The sequence below is a fragment of the Anomaloglossus baeobatrachus genome, chromosome 2 (genome assembly GCF_048569485.1).
Source record: "Anomaloglossus baeobatrachus isolate aAnoBae1 chromosome 2, aAnoBae1.hap1, whole genome shotgun sequence".
Classification (NCBI taxonomy): Eukaryota; Metazoa; Chordata; class Amphibia; order Anura; family Aromobatidae; genus Anomaloglossus; species Anomaloglossus baeobatrachus.
Window position 1 is genome coordinate 561,534,655 of NC_134354.1, and position 17,724 is coordinate 561,552,378.

Below are 17,724 nucleotides of genomic sequence, written 5' to 3' on the forward strand. Positions count from 1 at the left end.
GGTTGTTTACCAACCAGCCCGGAAGGACTGACTTGGCTGTCCATCACGTGGACACTGGGGATCATCCCCCGATCCGGCGTTCAGCATATCGGGTCTCCCTGGAGGTGCAGCAACACATGCGCCAGGAGATTGACGAGATGCTGAAGCTGGGGGTGATCCAGGCATCCAACAGCGCTTGGGCCTCGCCTGTAGTCCTCGTCCCTAAGAAGGACCGAACCACTCGGTTCTGCGTGGACTACAGGGGGCTCAATGCGGTCACGGTCGCCGATGCGTACCCAATGCCACGCATCGATGACCTGCTCGATCAGTTGGCCGGGGCTCAGTACCTGACCATCATGGATCTGAGCCGGGGATATTGGCAGATCCCCCTGACTCGCAAGGCCAGGGAACGCTCTGCCTTTATTACCCCATTTGGACTGTACGAGTCCACGGTGATGCCATTCGGGATGAGGAATGCCCCTGCCACTTTCCAGCGGATGGTCAACACCCTGCTCAAGGGACTTGAAGGGTACGCGGCCGCGTACCTGGATGACATTGCCGTCTTCAGTCCCACCTGGGAGGACCACCTAGAGCATCTAGCACAGGTGCTCAGGCGGATCCACCGGGCAGGTTTGACCATCAAGCCGGGGAAGTGTCAGCTGGCCATGAGCGAGGTCCAGTACCTCGGTCACCGGGTAGGTGGGAGAACACTGAAGCCCGAGCCTGAGAAAGTGGAAGCCATCGCATCCTGGCCCACCCCCAGGACCAAGAAGCAGGTGATGTCCTTCTTGGGGACCGCTGGGTACTATAGGAGGTTTGTTCCATGCTATAGTAGCCTGGCAAAGCCCTTGACGGACCTCACCAAGAAGAAGCTGCCCTCTGCAGTCGATTGGACAATGGACTGCGAGACAGCCTTCCGGGCCCTAAAGGACGCCCTGTCCAGCCCGCCCGTGCTACAGGCAGCCGACTTCACGCGGCCGTTTGTAGTACAGACCGACGCCAGTGACTTCGGCCTCGGTGCGGTGCTCAGCCAGGTGGACTCTGCGAGCCAAGAGCACCCAGTCTTGTACCTGAGCAGGAAGCTGTTACCAAGGGAAGTTGCCTATTCCACGATGGAGAAGGAGTGCCTGGCCATAGTGTGGGCCCTGCAGCGTCTGCAACCCTATCTATACGGGCGCCACTTCATCGTGGAGACGGACCACAATCCCCTCAGCTGGTTGCACACCGTCTCTGGGACGAATGGGCGATTGTTGCGATGGAGCCTTGCGCTCCAGCAATACAACTTCACCATTCGCCACAAAAGGGGCTGTGACCACGGTAACGTAGACGGGCTGTCCCGACAAGGAGAGGTCGCGGACGGGCGCACGGGGGAACACCGGAGTGTGCTGCCCCCTAGCGCCCTCAAAAGGGGGGAGGTGTGAGGCAAATCCCGGGATATGAAGATGAATTATGACTCCAGTCATAATCCCTCATCACTCCCTGGCAGTGCCCCCTCCCTTCTTGTTCTCAGTGTTCCACTTACACCTCCATGGCCATGTCCTGTGATATGGAGATGAGGTGGTGTGGGAACAATGGACACAGGATGACTCCCTGCCGTCACCCTGTAACAAGAGTTGTATCTCATTAGCAAGGCTATGGAACTAGCAGACAGAACGACTCCAGTAAAAAATGGTTCATATCTCGCAAGCCATATTTCCGATAAATATGGCAACCATAAAAATGGTGTCTCCGCATGCGGACGATGCCGGCACACCCTTTTTATGGGAGCAGGACATTGGGAAATGCCCCAGGCGTGATATCAGCCAATGGGGAACTGGCAGACAGGTCATGAGTCCCCTCGTTCTGTAGCTAAATTCATAACTGTCACAATGAGAGCATTGGCGTCCGCCTACGACGCTCCCAGGCAAAGTTATGGCCATATTCCATGTTGTGGATTTTGTCCATAACTCCAGCCAGGGGTGGAGCAGTGCTCCCTCTGAGGTCACGAAGGTAGGAGGGGACCTGGATTTGTCCAGGTTGATAACCCTACTTCGGCCATTTTCCAGTGTTCTTTCGCTGGGGGTCACGTGCAGGAAACATCTGTGGGAGTTCCTAGAAACCTGGTCTACAGCGCCCCCCTGTGGCCAGACGCACAAGGTAACTGATTGAATTGCATACCTGTTTGTAAACCATGCTTTATCTGTAACTGTACTCGACATATGTATATTCTGTAGATTCCCTATTGTATATATTGTAGTTTCTAGTGTGCTTTAGGCTGATTAAATTATATAATTAATCTTGGGCTGTTCTGTTATCTCGATCTTGAATCCCACGTCTGTGTGTTCGGCTAATAGTTACCGTAAATCGGTTGGTGGCAGCGAATTGTGCCAAGGATTATTGTGGGGAGGCCAGTGAGATTCGGGGAGATTTTATATATTCCGCCCGCGGAGGTCGGGGGAATATATACCTTACTCTCACCGGGGACCCTTCAATAATCGGCATAAGTAGTATAGCGGCCTCCTTGCTTATGGTCGGGCAATTCCATAATTGGCCTGACTATAAGAGGGGCGCTAGAGAGCGCGTCACGTGCTCTGTCTGTCGGTCGGGAGGTATAAAGGAGGGGTGACCCCCCACTTGTTACCCCCCGATTGTGACGTACTGGTAGCCAGCGCGGGGGATTTCTGAGTGACCCCCCCGGTGGTTTGTGACACAAACCATGATGCTGTCACCACCATGTTTGACAGTGGGGATGGTGTGTTTAGGTTGATGAGCTGGGTTACTTTTACGCCAAACATATCGTTTGGCATTGTGCCCAAAAAGGTCGATTTTGGTTTCATCTGACCAGAGCACCTTCTTCCACATGTTTGGAGTGTCTCCCAGGTGGCTTGTGGCAAACTTTAAACAACCCTTTTTATGGATATCTTTGAGAAATGGCTTTCTTCTTGCCACTCTTCCATAAAGGCCAGATTTGTGCAGTGTACGACTGATTGTTGTCCTATGGACAGACTCTCCCACCTCAACTGTAGATCTCTGCAGTCCATCCAGAGCGATCATGCGCCTCTTGGCTGCATCTCTGATCAGTCTTCTCCTTATTTGTCATGAAATTTTTGAGGAACGGCTGGGTCTTGGTAGATTTACAGTGGTATGAAACTCCTTCCATTTCAATATGATCGCTTGCCCACTGCTTCTTGGGTTGTTTAAAGTTTTGGAAATCTTTTTTCTACCAAATCTGGCTTTAAACTTATCCACAACAGTATAACGGACTTGCCTGTTGTGTTTCTTGGTCTTTAAGATGCTTTCTGTGCTTTAAACAGAACGCTGAGACTATCACAGAGCAGGTGGATTTACAGTTAGGTCCAGAAATATTTGGACAGTGACACAATTTTCGCGAGTTGGGCTCTGCATGCCACCACATTGGATTTGAAATGAAACCTCTACAACAGAATTCAAGTGCAGATTGTAACGTTTAATTTGAAGGTTTGAACAAAAATATCTGATAGAAATTGTAGGAATTGTACACATTTCTTTACAAACACTCCACATTTTAGGAGGTCAAAAGTAATTGGACAAATAAACCAAACCCAAACAAAATATTTTTATTTTCAATATTTTGTTGCGAATCCTTTGGAGGCAATCACTGCCTTAAGTCTGGAACCCATGGACATCACCAAACGCTGGGTTTCCTCCTTCTTAATGCTTTGCCAGGCCTTTACAGCCGCAGCCTTCAGGTCTTGCTTGTTTGTGGGTCTTTCCGTCTTAAGTCTGGATTTGAGCAAGTGAAATGCATGCTCAATTGGGTTAAGATCTGGTGATTGACTTGGCCATTGCAGAATGTTCCACTTTTTTGCACTCATGAACTCCTGGGTAGCTTTGGCTGTATGCTTGGGGTCATTGTCCATCTGTACTATGAAGCGCCATCCGATCAACTTTGCAGCATTTGGCTGAATCTGGGCTGAAAGTATATCCCGGTACACTTCAGAATTCATCCAGCTACTCTTGTCTGCTGTTATGTCATCAATAAAGACAAGTGACCCAGTGCCATTGAAAGCCATGCATGCCCATGCCATCACGTTGCCTCCACCATGTTTTACAGAGGATGTGGTGTGCCTTGGATCATGTGCCGTTCCCTTTCTTCTCCAAACTTTTTTCTTCCCATCATTCTGGTACAGGTTGATCTTTGTCTCATCTGTCCATAGAATACTTTTCCAGAACTGAGCTGGCTTCATGAGGTGTTTTTCAGCAAATTTAACTCTGGCCTGTGTATTTTTGGAATTGATGAATGGTTTGCATCTAGATGTGAACCCTTTGTATTTACTTTCATGGAGTCTTCTCTTTACTGTTGACTTAGAGACAGATACACCTACTTCACTGAGAGTGTTCTGGACTTCAGTTGATGTTGTGAACGGGTTCTTCTTCACCAAAGAAAGTATGCGGCGATCATCCACCACTGTTGTCATCCGTGGACGCCCAGGCCTTTTTGAGTTCCCAAGCTCACCAGTCAATTCCTTTTTTCTCAGAATGTACCCTACTGTTGATTTTGCTACTCCAAGCATGTCTGCTATCTCTCTGATGGATTTTTTCTTTTTTCTTCAGCCTCAGGATGTTCTGCTTCACCTCAATTGAGAGTTCCTTAGACCGCATGTTGTCTGGTCACAGCAACCGCTTCCAAATGCAAAACCACACACCTGTAATCAACCCCAGACCTTTTAACTACTTCATTGATTACAGGTTAACGAGGGAGACGCCTTTAGAGTTAATTGCAGCCCTTAGAGTCCCTTGTCCAATTACTTTTGGTCCCTTTAAAAAGAGGAGGCTATGCATTACAGAGCTATGATTCCTAAACCCTTTCTCCGATTTGGATGTGAAAACTCTCATATTGCAGCTGGGAGTGTGCACGTTCAGCCCATATTATATATATAATTGTATTTCTGAACATGTTTTTGTAAACAGCTAAAATAACAAAACTTGTGTCACTGTCCAAATATTTCTGGCCCTGACTGTATACGGAGACTTGATTGCACACAGGTGGCTTATATTTATCATTAGCAGTCATTTAGGACAACATTGGATCATTCAGAGATCTTCAATGAAATTCTGGAGTGAGTTTGCTGCACTGAAAGTAACTAGGCCGAATAATATTGCACGCCCCAATTTTCAGGTTTTTTTATTTTTTACAAACATTTAAAATAAGCAATAAATATTCACCTTCATAATTGTGTCCCACATGTTGATTCTTCACCATAAATTTAAATTTTTTATCTTTGTGTTTGAAGCCTGAAATGTGGGAAAAGGTTGAAAAATTCAAGGGGGCCGAATACCTTTGCAAGGCAGTGTATAAAATGTAAAAAAAACACACACACACACACACACACACACACACACACACACACTGAAGGGGAGAAGGGTAACAATAAAATGTTGTTTGCTTTTGACTTTCAGGCTGCGTATCTCGCCATCAAGAAACAATAGGCCTCTACATATAAATGTTTAGGAATGAATTACGTGGGCTACACAGGTCTCAAAGAAACCAAATACCCAGAAAAACACCTTCTAACTTTTATAAAATAATTATTACTTTTTTAGCATAAGAAAATGTTTATTAAAACACGATAATATCAGAGAATGATCAACACAAGGATAGGAGGGTGGTCTGTGAGCATCAACTACAGCTTTGAATGTGAGACTACCTTTGTTTTATAGACCATCTTGTTGGCTATCTTATACATAAATTTGACTATTGCATCTATTAAGCATATAATTAGTTATGCAGATTCTTGTCATGCTTCTGTTTTGCTCCTGGTGTCGGAGAAATCTTTTTCTTCCTGTATACTACAAAATGTAACCTGTTCACATTCCCAAATTACTCCGTGTGTAATTAAGTTGATTTGCAAATGAAAGGTCTCTGGCTCAAATTGAGGCGCAGCCATGAAGAAGAGTTCTCAATAAAAGATAAACAGCGTCATCCAGCTCAATAATGGTCTCTCAGCCAAGAAATTGCCAAACTGCATCATGTAAGTGCCATGACAGTTGGAAGAATGCAAAATGGAATCCAACCATCCATTCAAAAGCCAATAGGTGTACTTCCAGGCAAAATATCTGAGTTGACAAATCAGCTACTCATAAGGTCTTTTAGTTCTGGTGTGACAAACACAGCCGTGGAAGTGGCTCTTATGCTTCGTAATAGTGAGATCCCAGACGTCTGTGCAAGCACAGTGCAACGTACATTACAAAAGTCTGTAATGGTGTCCCGACAAAAGGCGAGAAAGCCTTGACTTCAATATTGTCATAAAAAGTGTCAGCTCGAGTTTGCAAAAAAGTTTTAAAAGTGATCAGTAGAATATTGGAAATAGATGATTTGGGGCGATAAGATGGATCAATAGACTAGGCTCTGATGATTTCAAATGGGGCTGGAAGAGACAAGGGAAAAAGGGGCTAATAGATTTTACCTTGACCAAGGTCGATGGTGTTCTCAATGTTGAGCTGTATGTTAGTATCCTTCAAGATGGGTTACTTCATACACCCGAGTAGTATGGGCATGAAAAGGATGACATTGTGTTTCAGCAAGACAATGATCCAAACCGTACATAGAAATGAATGAAGAAATGGTTGAATGAGAATGAACTAGAGGTTCTGTATTGGCTCCACAGTCCCCAGACCTCAACTCACCCCAACACTTGTAGGTAAAGTTGAAGAAAAAAACAGTATACATACCCATGTGAGTCGATCAGTGTGCGCCACATTGGGAACGTGTAGAAGAGATCCGATTTCTGTTGAGACTGGCTTGAGTCTGATCGAGAGCATGCCCAAAAGAATTTAGGCAGTGTTGAAAGCCAAAGGTGGATTTACAAACTACTAAAAATTAAAATTGATTTTTAGGAGCAAAACAGTAACACTGCAGTGACATGACAAGAATCTGTGGCTAATTATATGCTAAAGAGTTGCAAGTGAAATTTAAGTACGAAATAGCCAAGATAATGCTCTATACAATTATAGTAGTCTCACATTTGAAGCTGTAGTGGATACAGAAAGATGGTACCTAAAGAGACAAATATAGATATATTTATTATACACACATACGCACACACATACACGTGTGCGATATCTGTCTATATAAATTTCCCTCTCGTGTAGGTATGTGTATTTATGTTATATACATATAAATATACAGAGAAAAACAATTACTTTCCTTCTTTGGTTTGGGAATGGACAGCAATTAACATCACAGAAATAGTGGTTTTGCTTATTTTGCCCATATGCTAAGCACCGTTTTCTGAGATTAGCACACTCTGTACGAAGGCTTACCCATAAGCATGGTGTGGAAAGCTGGGGTTATTCCCACAATGGCATCCTCTAAAACTGTTAGCAATAATTTGCTGATAAGACCTCCAGTCCATCTTCCATCTTTTCTTTTGTGCATGCTAAGCAGTCCAGAGATACGTCTAGAGGGAAAAAACCTGAAGGATCCATCTGCTCATTTCTGCTACACTGCGCTGATGTAAGATTACGCTAATCTGGTTGCTTGTCAGGATAGGTTAGTGAAAGCAGGCGAATGGCTAAGATTTAGTAAACTAGTCATATAGGAATTATAAGCTGCTGCCATGTTGAGTAGAACAGAACAGCGTGATTATAAGCTGCCTCAACTAGTACATATAAAGTACAACAGATTGCATGATTAATGCAGTTTTTATACATTGCCAACTGAATCATGCTAAATCAGTGAATTAAAAAAAATAACTCGTTTTCCATACACTTAACGAAACCTGTGGTATTGTATCTACGTACATTGACACCTTTACTATTGCCACTGGCAAAATATTGTTTATAAGTTACAGCAACCATATGTCTCATAACGTGAATAAATCTACACTGTCGAGTATTGTTCCAAAATCTGCTGAGGTGAGCAGTTTTAAGATTTTAATTTTTTTGCCATCGAGTGTGTGTGTGTGTATATATATATATATATATATATATAAAAACACATATACATACATATATATATATGTATGTATGTTTGTGTATATGTGTGTATATATATATATATATAATATAATATAATATAATGTACAGGAGGAGATATGAATAGAAAATGGAGAGAGTGACCAATAAAGTCCAATTTAGTGAGAACGATTGAACATGGAGTGTGATGAGTTTTGAGCCAGCTTTAAAATCCTCTCCGCAAATTGTCCGGTGGTAAAAAATTGATACGCTGACAATTTTATTTTATAGGGGTTGTCCACTAATGGACAACGCCAGCATAATTTTTGTCCATAATCTAAATACATTGTATACTCTCCCCACACAATGACGTTTCAGTGACATTGGTGCCTCTGTTCTGGAAACATGACATCGTTGTCACTAGAGATCATTGAACCTAATGGTTGAGCACCGACTTTTAAGAAGAAGAAAAAAAAACAAAATTCCGGTTCGGAGTTCGTATGCTTTACATATGCTGACTAGTCACGCAAGCATCGCTGTGCTCAGGTACGCTTGGTGCCCTGCCCAGTCCGAGCCCCTTGAAGTGTTTGAATGTCTCGCACTTGGGGTAACAACAGCATGATCAGATGTAGTGTGCAGCAAACGGCCTTCCACATTTCCTTGAAAGTATTCTGCTTTTAACTGGCTGGATGTGGGCGGAGACTCAAACTGCCAATTGGTGACTTCCCTTGGGGTTCGTGCCAAGTCTGAACTAGTGGCGGTACAGTTCGACTGCAGCCGCCTAATCGAACTTCCATGGGTTCACTCATCTTTAGTTGTCACCTGCTGACTGCAGGCAATGAGCAACCACTTGTCATCTGCAACCTATACAGTTTCAACAGTATGTTGATGGACTACAGCTGATGAGTGGTCGTTCTTTGGCTGCAGGGGCACATATTATATAATAACATTGTGTCGCTGCTAAGAACAGCAGCATTGACTTCATTTGGGTCCTGAATAGTGATGGCGGACTCTCAGATAACCGGGACCGGTGGGTCCCTGTTATCTGGTTTTTAAAATCCAGATCCGGGCCGGATGCCGGTCCTCATATAACTTTATGGGGACCAGAATCCGGCGATTAAAAATGTTGGTAGAAGAGATAGGGGGTTGGGAGCAAGCGCGCTGTGTACACTGGCTAGGTCGTGGCTGTACACTGCTTCCAGGTCATCCATTCACTTCTAGGGCTGCGAATTAGCTTTCATTGCATATGCACTGCTTTTCCCGCCCATTGGCGCCTGTGATTAGCTGCCATCAGGTGCACCCTCACCCTGAGTGTCAGTGTGTCAGCTATATGGAGAGAAGGTATGCACACCAGTGACTATGTCAGGGGAATATATGAAAAGCAGAAACTGCAGTGTGAATACTGACATGAAAAATCCAATAGCTATATGTAAGAATGAAAATATGAAAAATGGAATCTGCATTACTGCCATGAACATATGAATAAAGAGAAATTTAGCTATTAAATTGATCAATGCAACAGAGCCCCAACACTATGCCAAAGTATTTCTCTACGTTGGGGTCCCTAGCTAGTGTGTGTCCTCTCATGCAGTAAAAAAACTTACCGTGTATGGGAAGCTGAGACCCAAGCTATATATGCGTATAATGTGGACTGGCAATAGGTGTGGGTGGGGCCAGGTTCACAAATGAAAGACTACAAATCAATTAAGAAATAACATCTGTAACACCATTCTGAGTCTGAACTGGGTGCAACAAGCTAAAAAAATCTACACTATATGGAGAGAAGGTATGCACACCAGTGACTATGTAAGGGGAATATATGAAAAGCAGAAACTGCTGTGTGAATACTGACATGAAAAATCCAATAGCTATATGTAAGAATGAAAATATGAAAAATGGAATCTGCATTACTGCCAGTGTGTCAGCTGATTGTTTCCAATCACAGATGCTATGTGTATCTATCGTGGTATAAAAACAAAATAAAAAATATTGGCGTAGGGTCCCCCCATATTATGATACCCAGCACAGCTAAAGCATACGGCTACAGGTTGAAGCCCCCAGCGTGCGCTTATTTTTGCTGTATATCAAAATAAGAGGAACCGCATGTGACATTTTTAAAAAATTATTTAAATCATTTTAAAAAACAGCCTGTGGCCCTCCCCCCAAATTTTGATACCCAGCCAAGATATAGCCCAACAACTGAGGGCTGGTATTCTCAGGCTGGGGAGACTCATGCATATTGGGCCGCCAGCAGCATAAAAATAGAAGCCTGCAGCCACCCAGAATTGTTGCATCCATTAGTTGCAACAGTCCTGGTGCTTTGCCTGGCTCTTCCCGAATGCCCTGGTGCGGTGGAAATCAGGATATTAGGATGTTAATAACAGCCCACAGCTGTCACAAAGCCCTAGATTGTCAACAAACCCTCTGCTACATAGCTGAATTTACACCGAGCAGCCATAGAACATGACCGCTCGCTGTGAGGTTCAGGCAGAGAATGAATGAGCCACGCAGGGTGTTTTTTGTATTTTATTTCAATAAAAGATTTTTTTTGGTGTTTGTGTTTACTCTCACTTACAGATTAGTAATGGTGGGTCTCATAGACCCTCCCCATTACTAATCTAGGGCTTAGTGGCAACTTTGGGCTGTTATTAATCCCTTATTACCCTGATTGCCACCGCACAAGTGCAATCAGGAAGATCCAGGTAAAGTGCTGGGTGTAATACTATTGTATGTTTTGAGGATTTCGATAGCGTTAGGGCAATGACAGCCAGAGACGAGTTTGTGGTACAAGATGTTTATGATATGTAACCACGGTAGATACACAACGGAAATACACAGTATAACAAACACATGAAAATACCTTTCCGAAACGGAGCGAAGGGGATTCCCCGGGGCCACGCACCGGACTCCGCCAGGGAGACCACCAGAGCGAACCCCTATACAGGGACTGTCCGGCAATCAACCCCGGAAGGCCTAAATGCGCCGCAGCCGGGACACAAGGGGCAAGCGGTAAAGTCCAGAAGTGTCCGTACGGGATGAAAGTCCAGAATGGTTATGAACCGGAAGAAACCGGGCAGACGTGCTGACCAAAGACGGCAGACGGAGTCCGGGCACAGTTTGAAGAAACCGGGTGTGGTCCAGAGTCGGTCGGTAGATTTTCAGGAGGATCCAAAGGTAATCAAGTAGCAGCAGCAAAGCAGGAGCACACAGCAAGCAGTATACTCAGGCACTGGACTAGGCTTAGAGGCGGCCTTTTAAGCAGCTGGACAGGAAGTAGGGCAACAGAACATAAAACTCCATGTTAACCGAGGGCAAGCTCTTTCAAAAGAGGACTGGAAAACCCGGAAACCTGACACTGGGATTGTCACATCTAATGGATGCGACAATCTTGGGCGGCTTCAAGCTGCTATATTTAGGATGGGGGGGCGGCCCAATAAGCATGGGTCTCCCCAGCCTGAGAACACCAGCCCCCATCTATTGGGCTTTCTCATGGCTGAATATCAAAATTGGGGGGACCGCACGCTGTGGTTTTTTTTTATTTATTTATTTATTTAAATAATTTAAAAAAAAATCACATGCGGTTCCTCTTTTTTTTTTTTTTTTACACAGCCAAGATAAGCGCACGGCTGTGGGCTGTAACCTGTACCCATATGCGTTATCTGTGCTAGGTATCATAATATGGGGGAGACCCTACACGAAATATTTTATTTATTTTTACTGTATGATATCGACCCGCAGACAGCTCCTGTGATTGGCTGCAGTCAGACATGCCCCAACTTGTGTGACAGCGTCTGCCTGCAACCAATCACAGATGCAGGTGGGTGGGGAAAGAAGTGCATATGCATAAGCCTAATGCACGGCACCGGAAGTGAATGGGCGGCCGCGGGAGCTGTTACAGCCACACCGAAGCCTCTGTAACTGAAGCGCTTGGTTCATTCTCATATTCTTTATTTTTCCTTTACTTTTTTTTTTTATTTCACCAGTTGCCAGATCCGGGGTCACCCATCACAAATTCAGAATATATTAGGCAGGGGTGGTTCAGTTTTGGATAAGCTCTTTAAATGTGCACACAATGTATCCTTCTGTGCACATACAGTTTTGGTTGACTTGTCAAAAGAGGTTATTAAACGGCTTGCATATCGTAGATTGGTGGTCGTTTAACATCCTTGATTGCTGGTGTAAATGCACCAGACTGTAAAGAAGCTTGATATGGCACATTTTGAAACCACTGCCCTGGATAGCCAAAAAGCTTGTTTCCCCTTTTACGTAATACATATAATAAATAACTTGTTAAACTAAAAATATTTTTCAACAATAAACCCCCCCTTATCATGACACAAATTTAAAATATAAAAATACTAATATAATCTGAGTATCTTTTGAAATTCTGTAAAGATTTTCCAGTGTTCGTTTTTGTTGGTTTCCGCCTTTTCAGTGTTAAGATTCTATTACAATGATGTTTTGGCTATATGCTTTGTGAATTAATCCTTTGGCTGAATTCACACAGCTGTGTTTTTTGGTCCATGTACAGACTGCCATGGATTGACTGGCCACGATTCTCCTGACCAGAATTCAGTAGACTCATTTGCCTCTATATATACTTATTTTTTCTTCTAGTTCAATATTTAAAAGTTTGTCCACTACTTGACAACCCCTCTTAATCAGTTCAGTGGTCCACAAAAAAAATCATGTATACTCACACCTACAAGTGCGTCATTCCAATGATGTGGGCACTACTGCTCCCAACATGACCGCAGCAGAAAATCGCAGGACGCTGACCCACTGCAGCCCTTACTGTTTTGTCAGAGCAGATGTCACACTGATAGAATACTGATCAGCTGCTACCAATTGGCTTTAGAGGTAACATGAGACAATGTCACGTCGCCCACTGAGAACAGCTGTGCTGACATTGCTGGAACGTCGTCGCTGTACGTGGGAATATACATTTTTTTTTTATTTTTTTGTGGGGCACTGAATAGATTAATCAGGGGTTGTCCAGGAGTGAACATCCTCTTTAAAAGGAATCGGTCTGCCATTTTTAAAATAGTTGCATGTAGATCCCAAGTCATGAAGATTCAGTCACTGTCCAAGTATTTTCTGACCCAACTGTATTGATACACTCACACTACACTACAGGCATATATACACAGATTTAAGGAAAAAAAAAATCTTCATGGGTGTGCTTCTTTAAGGATCCCAGTAAGATTTTTTTATTTTGTTCTTGCACTAGCTATAGAATATTTCAATTTCATGAGATGCAAAATGTTTAATTTATGATTGTGAAAAGGTTTACTTCTTTATTTAATGACAATATCGAAAAGTAAATTTTGTGACAGTACACTGCTGCCGGAATTTTACACAATTAAAGGGAATCTGTCATCAGGTTTTTGCTATGTAAGCTCAAGACCGCATACTGCAAGGGTTAAAACATTGACAAGACAGGCATCCCTGAATTCTATGTCTGATCTATTGTTTATTTGCTATGTTTGTATGAGCAGCAGGACTTACCATTGCTTGGACTACAATGGCACATATGATTGATACCTCACTGTCAATGCTCAATCTTTATACAGAGCCTGGTGTGGCTGGTGGCAGGTCTCTCAGCTCTGCTAGATGGCTAAATCTAAAAATTCTGATTGTGTCAGAACGGGCGCACTCAGTAATCTAAAGGCTGCTTTACACGCAGCGACATCGCTAGCGATGTCGCTGGTGAGAGCACTCGCCCCTGTCGGTTGTGCGTCACAGGCAAATCGCTGCCCGTGGCGCACAACATCGCTAGGACCCGTCACACAGACTTACCTTTCTAGCGACGTCGCTGTGGCCGGCAAACCACCTCCTTTCTAAGGGGGCGGTTTGTGTGGCGTCACAGCGACGTCACACGGCAGCTGTTCAATGGAAGTAGAGAGGCGGAGAAGCAGCCGAAATAAAGTGACGCCCACTTCGTTGCCGGAGGACACATGTAAGGTGGTGTTCCTCGTTCCTGGGGTGTCAAACGTAGCGATGTGTGCTGCCTCAGGAACGACGAACAACCTGCGTCCTGCAACAGCAACGATATTTGGGATTAGAACGACATGTCAACGATCAATGATTAGGTGAGTAATTTTGATCGTGAGCAGTCGTTCGTACGTTTCACACGCAGCGACGTTGCTAACGAGGCCGAATGTGCATCACGAATTCCGTCGCCCCAACGACATCTCGTTAGCGATGTCGTTGCGTGTAAAGCCCCCTTAAATGATACATCATTGGAGTCAGGATTTTTTTGCCTTCAGCATGTCACTCTCAAATGAGATAGCAAAAGCCTGCTGACAGATTCCTTTAAACACATTACAATCGTGCTCATTTTTCCTGTGGTGTGGTTTAGTGACATTTCACACAGCTGCTAGGCTTTTTGCAGCCATATTTCTTATTACAAATAATAGTTTTAAGAGAGACCTTTAATATGCAAATTGTCTCTTCAAAGAGGAAGAGGGCTTAAACTCTGGTGTCATTTATACGGAAGTAGCAATCCTAACAGTCAATATCGACCCTTTAATGTGCCTTGCCATAGGACTTAGGATATAAACCAAACCGGAATTCTCCATTTGCATACGTGGTGTTTTCAGGTATTCTGAATTGTCAGTGCAAAGTATCTGATTTGGCTAGGTGAGAGGCTAAGACTCGGATCTAAGGGGTACGTTTTCTCCATGTGGAGAGTAATATGGCAGGTCTGGCATGGCAGTATGTTCCTCTGGGAAATTAAATAGGCAAATTGGCTCTTTACAGAGGAAGAGGACTTGAGCTCTTTAGGTGGCACTTGAGTTCACCAAACCTTACCCCTTAGAAGAGACATTTTAAATTACTTGATTTTAAATGGGGGAAGTAGTAAATAAGCCACTAAAAAACACATACTAAAATACATGTGAAAAAAATGCATGTTCTTTTTTTTTTGGGGGGGGGGATATCTTTTGAACAGCTTATTAAAATCAACTTTGAACCATAAAATGTAAACATCTGATTGATAAAGCACAGTTTTCAGGAGTCTGATTCTAGGTTTACAACTGAAATGTACTGATTAATCTGCCAGTCTGGATTTACTGTGTTTTTTTTCACTATCTTTCTTTACATTACAGGTTGAACATCCCATCACAGAGTGTATAACTGGCCTAGATCTTGTGGAGGAAATGATCCGTGTTGCAAAAGGTTACTCTCTCAGGCATAAGCAGGCTGATATTCCCATAAATGGCTGGGCAGTTGAATGTCGTGTTTATGCCGAGGTAAGAATAATGTTGCTAATAGTTTTTACTTGATTGCTGAATACTTGATGCTAAAAGTCTGGGAAGAAGTCAAGGACTTGCATATGGAAAGTGTTTTTACAGAAGCACTCCCATGAAGATTTTTTTAATTAAATATGTGTATATGAGTATGTAGTTTATTATGAGTGTATGAATTTACTCACCTTTCACCACTTTCTCCCTAACCTAGAGCTGTTCTGCTCCTCTTTTTAGTACGTCAATGCTGTTCAGACTATCCTGTTCACTCTAAGCTGTGTGTGTAAGCTGGAAGTCTCCATAGACTTACATTGTAAAAGCCACTTTCGGGTCACACAGAGCACAGAGTGACACAGTGTCTGCAGAGCAGTGAAGTCACTGAGAAGTGGAGAGGAACGGCGCTGGATACCGGAGAAAGCAGCAGTAGGTGAGTATACAGTTATGTTCTAAAATATTTGGACAGTGATATAAGTTTAGTAATTAATAATTACAGGTTCACTTATTATTAATAGGTGCTTGAGGATAAAAAAGTACTCAATATAGATTCGTATAACCCCAGCACTCAAGGAAGTAAGGGAGGCCAAGATTTGCAATGCAAATGAATTTATTATGACAGACTGCAAAAGGTGAACCTTGACTAGAGCAACACCAATGTTTTGGCTTTTATGCCTTTCTCAAGGTTGTTGCGTCATGCACAAAAACAAGACTGCGTGGGTCACTTTGGGCGACCATATCAGAGAGGAAGATGCAAGGTTTCTTCACATTTTGCAGAAAGCAGTCGCAGTGATGGTGAAGTGATGAAACAGTGGAGATGTGAAAGAGCGCCTGCAGGAATGGCCCATGGAGCGCAGTATGAGCGGTGGTCACGGCAGTAGCGGCGATGAGTCGAGGTTCACTTTTTACAGTTTGTCATTACTTCACTTGCATTGCAAATCTTGTCCTCCCTTACTTCCTTGAGTGCTGAGGTTATAAAAACCTATAGTGATACAAGTTTAGGCATTTAAGCTATTTACCAAAACATATTCAATATTCAGTGTTATAACCTATAAGGGCTTAAAGTGCAGATTCCCACCTTTAATTTGAATGTATTCAGATTCTATTTGTTGTAAGGATCTTTAATATATAGCTGCCTCTTTTTCAAAAAAACAAAAGTAATTAGATAATTAACTCAGAAGCTGTTTAATGGGCTGCATGGGCTATTCCATAATTAAGCCATCATCAATAAAGCAGGTAAAAGGTCTTGAGCTGATTCCAGGTGTGGCATTTGCTTTTGGAGGCTGCTGCTGTGAACCCACAACATGCTGTCAAAAGAGCTCTTAATGGAAGAGAAACAGACCATCATTAGGTTGAAGATAAAAAGAAGAAATCCATCAGAGAGAGAGCAGAAATGTTAGTGGCCAAATCAACAGTTTGGTACATTCTGCAAGAAATAAAAAGTTCACTCGTGAGCTTGAGAACTTAAGAAGGCCTGGACTTCTATGGAAGACAACAATGGATGTATGCAGAATCCTTTCCATTGGAAAGAAAATCCCCTTCACAGCATCCACCCAAATGAAGAACACTCTCTAGAAAGTAGATGTTTCAGTATCTAAATCTACCATAAAGAGAAGTCTTTATGAGGATGAAAAAAAAGTCCACCACAAGGTCCAAACCATTAATTAGCATTAAAAATAGGCTAGATTAGACTTTTCCCAAAAAATGTAAAGAAGCCAGCCCTATTCTGGAAATTCATTATTTAAACAAAGATCAACCTGTACCTGAACGAGAATTATGGTTCGAAGAAAGTATGGAGAAGGTTTGGAATGGGTCATAATGCAAAGCACATCACATGCGCTGTAATATAGTTGAGTTAGTAGTTGAGTTAGTGTGATGGCATGGGCATGCATGGCTTCCATTGGCACTGGGTCACTAGTAGAGATGAGCGAACCTGAAGTTCGGTATGGACTCAGACTTTTCCAAGAAAACAAAGTGTGGGTTCGGAGTTTGGGTGCTTTACGAATGCAAACCACTTGCACAAGCATCACTGTGCTCAGGTATGCATAGTGCTTGGCCCAGTGTGAGCTCCTTGAAGTGTTTGAACATCTCGCACTGGGGGTAACAACAGCGTGATCAGATGTAGTGTGTGCCATAAAAAAAAAGTAACTCCTCCCAAAAGTGTTCTGTTTATGGCTGGCTGCATGTGGGCAGAGACCGGAACTGCCAATCAGTGACTTCAAATGAAATTAAGGTCAAGTCCAGGTCCTAAACCGAACTTTAAAAAAAAGTTCATCTGCACCAGCAGAGCCCAAACTTCCATGTGTCCACTCATATCTAGTCACTAGCGGTTGTTGATGATTTGACTGAAGACAGAAGCAGCTGGATGAATTCTGAAGTGTACGGGGCTTTACTTTCTGCTCAGATTCAGTCAAGTGCAGCAAGGTTGATTGGATGGCGCTTCACAGGGCAGTTGGACAATGACCCAAAACATACTGCAAAAGCATCCCAGGATTTTTTTTTAAGGCAAAGTAGTGGAATATTCTCCAATGGTCAAGTCAATCACCAGATCTCAACCCCATCAAACATTTGTTTCACATGTGTAAGTCAA

At 43.3% G+C, this 17,724-nt stretch overlaps 1 protein-coding gene across 1 annotated transcript in view; it reads left to right on the forward strand.

Annotated features, from left to right (window-relative positions):
• PCCA (propionyl-CoA carboxylase subunit alpha) overlaps positions 1 to 17,724 on the forward strand; it is a 926,251-nt gene that overhangs the window by 491,816 nt on the left and 416,711 nt on the right. Inside the window, exon 13 of the mRNA XM_075336705.1 lies at positions 15,003 to 15,146. Within this exon, the coding sequence (XP_075192820.1) occupies positions 15,003 to 15,146 (144 nt within the window). The remainder of the gene's footprint in view (positions 1 to 15,002; positions 15,147 to 17,724) is intronic.